The following is a 4424-nucleotide window of genomic DNA, read 5'->3' as shown; positions in this document are numbered from 1 at the left end:
GAAGAATCAAAGTTAGACTCTTCCACTTGTCTATCTGGTTCACCTGTTCCTGCTATCATTGGTCTGGCATCATCTTCTCCAACAAGAGCTGTAGCTCAAACTCTTGGCTCTTTCAACATCCCACTGGTAAGAGAATTAGAAAGAAAACAGAAAACATATTGTTTTATTAAATCAGTTTATAGGTTTAGTTTTATGCCATGATTTCATTTATTTTAAAACTGTGATCATACTGTGCATAGTTTTGATTATAAAATTACTCTGTTTCATCCTAGGTGAGTTATTTTGCCACTTGTACCTGTCTCAGTGACAAACTAACATACCCATCATTCTTGAGAACTGTGCCCAGTGATCTCTTTCAAGTCAAAGGTCTGGTCCAGCTGGTCACATTCTTTGGCTGGCTCTGGGTGGGCACAATAGGAACCACAGTAAGAATAACTTTTTTTTTCATTTCCAGACTGTGTCAGTTTAAGATCCGAACATGAATTACAATTTTTTTCGCTTCTAGGATGACTACAGTCGCTATGGGATCCAATCATTTTCTAATCAATTTAGATCACGAGGTGGATGTGTTGCATTTCATCTCACAATTCCAGCATCACCCACATCAAATGAGATACATGAAATGGCAAACATATTGCAGAAATCAACTGCAAGGGTTGTTGTGGTTTTCGCTACGGAGGGACAACTATTGGATCTGTTTTTGGAAGTATGCATACAAGCTGAGATACATATATGAAACTTTTAAGATACCCATGTCAGCTATTGTTACTTAAGAAGTTTACAAGAGTGTAATAATTTTTACATATCTTTAAACCTACCTTTTCAGCTTGCTCAACAAAATATTACAGGGATACAGTGGATAGCAAGTGAAGCATGGGTAACTGCTAACCTTCTGACTTTACTGCGCTTCCACCACCTTTTAGAGGGAACTTTGGGTTTCTCCATTCCTGCGGTCAGGATACCTGGTTTAAAAGAGTTTTTACTGACTGTCCATCCATCTCCCAAACCAGGAATGGAATTTATCAACATGTTCTGGGAGGAGCAGTTCGGCTGTAAACTGAAGTTTGATGAAGACATTTTCAAAAAAAATGGGACAACTACTCTGGGTGACACAACGTTTTATTGTACAGGTTCAGAAGATCTAAGTCTCATTACCAGCAGTTATACAGATGTATCTCAGGTCAGGATCTCTTATAATGTGTATAAAGCAGTGTTTGCCATTGCCCATGCTCTGCACACGTTACTGAACTGTGATTCAGTGGGACCCAATGGGGAAACATGTGACAAACAAAGACTATTTACGCATGAACAGGTATGCAAAATTATTTGAAAATATGTTCTTGTTTGTTTACATTTGGCTTAATACCTGTGAGAATGTATGTCCTCTTTTCAAATAGTTGCTGTATCATCTGAAGACAGTAAATTTCACCAACCAGTTTGAAGACAAAGTCTATTTTGACCCTAATGGAGAGCCAGCTCCTCTTTATGACATCATTAACTGGCAGAGAAACAGCAAGGGGGAAATTAGGTCAATATCACATTTCTTTTGCAACAATAAACCCTCACTGATTAAAGAAAATAATGTTTGGCACTCAGAGGTAATGATCACAATAATTTGATACACAGGCAGTAGGTGAGTAAATATTTTAATTTGCATGAAGTAAGCATGTTTACAACAATTCCCAGAGGGCATAACTGATGGCATCACAAATGTTAACAAGTAGTTTTTGACAGTCAGTCCAAATAGATAAATATTGACTATTGTCAGCACTTAAGACAGTTTGGTAGGCTTGCACTGAAGTTTTGCCTGAGGCTTCAAGGCCTCATGTCATATCTAATGTGTGTCAAGCTACCCACACTTGTTGTGAATAGTGTGGTAATCCAGGACAGACCACACCAATATGGACAAGCAAACGTTATGTTCTTTTTGTTATCTTTACAATTCTAAGATAGGGCTGTCATTTTGTGAAAAAGAATAACGTAACCCAGTGACACCAGGAGGCATATACTGGCAGTAAGTAAGGAAGCAAGTGTTATGTGTTGTCATCATTGTATGTTCCCATACAATGGCAAAATTAGTTCTCTGCATTTAACCCATCACACCTGGGATACACCCAGGTGGAGAAGTGGGCAGCTACTGTATGTAAGCGTCCATTCCTTAATTTTTCATTCAACCTTTATTAATACAGATAAATCATATTGAAGCTTGAGGACTCATTTACAAGTGAGACCTGTTTACTTTTCCAAGATAAGACTGTCATTATATGAACAAAAAATGACATAATCTCATGACACCAGGAGGCATATTCATATAATGAGTACTACTATTTTATGTTCAGCTACGAATTATGACTCTGCATAAAATTGTAAATGGAGTGGAATTATGAGGTGTGAGGATAATTTGGCATATGATAGGGGGAGATTGGCTCAAGCTGCTTTCTTTGCAGAAGATTGTTTATCCTTTCTAATACACAAACCATTTATAATTTTGGATTCTCACTGTATGTGCATTTAACAGGGCCAAGGGGAAATGACCAGTTCTGCTATTGCTGTAGAGATACAAAGCACTGCTACTCTTGTCGTCATAGTGTAGGGAGCACAGTGTATGATTGAGGTCATTTGTATTAGTGATTCAGGGGAGTATAAAGACAAAACATTGACATACTTGGCCTGCTTGTCTTACCCACTTGAGACAACAAGCTGATACCATGTTTCAATAAGGTTGTAGTGTATTTTGACTGTGAAAATTGTGTTGTCCTTTTGTGGCCAGCAAGGTCCCCTAGTCTTTTTTTGGACTGAACATGTGAAGATGTGAAAGAGGGAGCTGAGCTGTAAGGCAAAGTTCTCTGTTTACTGGACAGTCTACGTTCCTACCCTCACCTATGGTCAAGAGCTCTGGGTAGTGACGGGAAGAATGATATTGCAGATACACGTGGTTGAAATGAGTTTCCTCTGCAGGGTAGCTGGACTCTCTCTTAGAGATAAGGTGAGAAATTCAGTTATCTGGGAGAGACTTGGAGTAGAACCGCTGCTCCTCCACATCGAGAGGAGTCGGTTGAGGTGGTTTGGGCATCTGCTAAAGATGTCCCCTGGTTGCCTCCTTATGGAGGTGCTTTGGGCATGTCTGACTGGGAGGATAACTATTTTGATGATCCATGACATGCTGGAGAGACGATGTCTTTCAGTTGGCCTGGGAACACCTTGATATCAATCAACCTTTATTTATACAGGTAAATCCCATTGAGCCTCGAGGACTCATTTACAAGAGATATCCCCCCCAGAAGAGCTGGAATAGGTGGCTGTGGAAAAAGATATCTTGGCCTCCCTGCTAAAGCTGCTGACCACGTGACTCGACTTAGGAACAAACGGAAGATAATGGATGGATGGGTGGATGGATGGATGGATGGATGGATGGAACATGTGAACCAGTTAAAACCGTAGAAGGCTGAAAGGATTGAATGACTATATGCCTACATTCTGCATTGAACCACTGCAAGTGTTTAGACAAGAGGGTGTGTCACAACAAACTTATTTTGGTGTTTATAGATTGGTCAAAGTGGGAAATTATGATGGTTCAACTCTTCTGGAACAGCAGCTGAAGATAAAGAAGAACAGCATTATATGGACAAGAGGAGACTCACAGGTGGGGAAGATGCACTTTGTGCCATTTTTGCATTCCCTTACCATAACATCCCACCCATATAGAAAATATTGTTTAATTGATTTACTTGTTTTCATGATTGTTTAGGTGCCTACTTCTCAGTGTAGTGCTCCATGTCCCCCTGGCAGCAGACAGGCCAGACGTCCAGGAGAGCCTCGCTGCTGCTTTGATTGTTTGCCTTGTGCAGAGGGAGAGATCAGCAATCAGACTGGTAGTGGATGCTTATTTTGCTTCTTTCATACATGTGTTTTTATGCTAGTATGAATCAATAAAGCAATCAATGGTAAATGTGAATGTTCTTTGCAAATGTTTGCTTTATTGTCCCCAAAGGTTCTACTGAGTGCATGAAATGCTCAGAGTTCTACTGGTCAGACACATACAAGTTGAAATGTGTTGCTGGTGTTGAGGAATTCCTGTCTTTCTGTGAGACCATGGGCATCATCTTAACTGCCCTCACTCTGCTGGGTGTCATTCTGACAATTATCATCACTGTCATCTTTCACCATTTCCGGACCACACCCATGGTCAAGGCAAACAATTCAGAAATCAGTTTCTTGCTTCTCCTGTCCCTGAAATTATGTTTCCTGTGTTCCTTGGTGTTCATTGGCCAGCCATCTGTGTGGACATGTATGCTCCGCCAGACTGCATTTGGGATAAGTTTTGTCATCTGTCTGTCCTGCCTCCTTGTCAAGACTATAGTGGTTCTTTTGGCTTTTAAGGCTAATGTACCTGGCCCCAAGGCTCTGAGGCTGTTCGGTCCATC

General features: G+C 40.5%; 1 protein-coding gene across 1 annotated transcript in view; it reads left to right on the top strand.

Moving 5' to 3' along the window:
- Nucleotides 1-4424, top strand: part of LOC119410912 (extracellular calcium-sensing receptor-like) — an 8936-nt gene that overhangs the window by 1913 nt on the left and 2599 nt on the right. Inside the window, exons 4-11 of the mRNA XM_037677834.1 lie at nucleotides 17-126; nucleotides 273-425; nucleotides 506-706; nucleotides 827-1312; nucleotides 1398-1528; nucleotides 3547-3643; nucleotides 3749-3872; nucleotides 3992-4417. Coding sequence (XP_037533762.1) covers nucleotides 17-126; nucleotides 273-425; nucleotides 506-706; nucleotides 827-1312; nucleotides 1398-1528; nucleotides 3547-3643; nucleotides 3749-3872; nucleotides 3992-4417 — 1728 coding nt within the window. The remainder of the gene's footprint in view (nucleotides 1-16; nucleotides 127-272; nucleotides 426-505; nucleotides 707-826; nucleotides 1313-1397; nucleotides 1529-3546; nucleotides 3644-3748; nucleotides 3873-3991; nucleotides 4418-4424) is intronic.

The sequence above is a fragment of the Nematolebias whitei genome, chromosome 6 (assembly GCF_014905685.2).
Source record: "Nematolebias whitei isolate Nwh7 chromosome 6, NemWhi1, whole genome shotgun sequence".
Classification (NCBI taxonomy): domain Eukaryota; kingdom Metazoa; phylum Chordata; class Actinopteri; order Cyprinodontiformes; family Rivulidae; genus Nematolebias; species Nematolebias whitei.
This window is presented reverse-complemented; position numbering and strand designations above follow the sequence as displayed.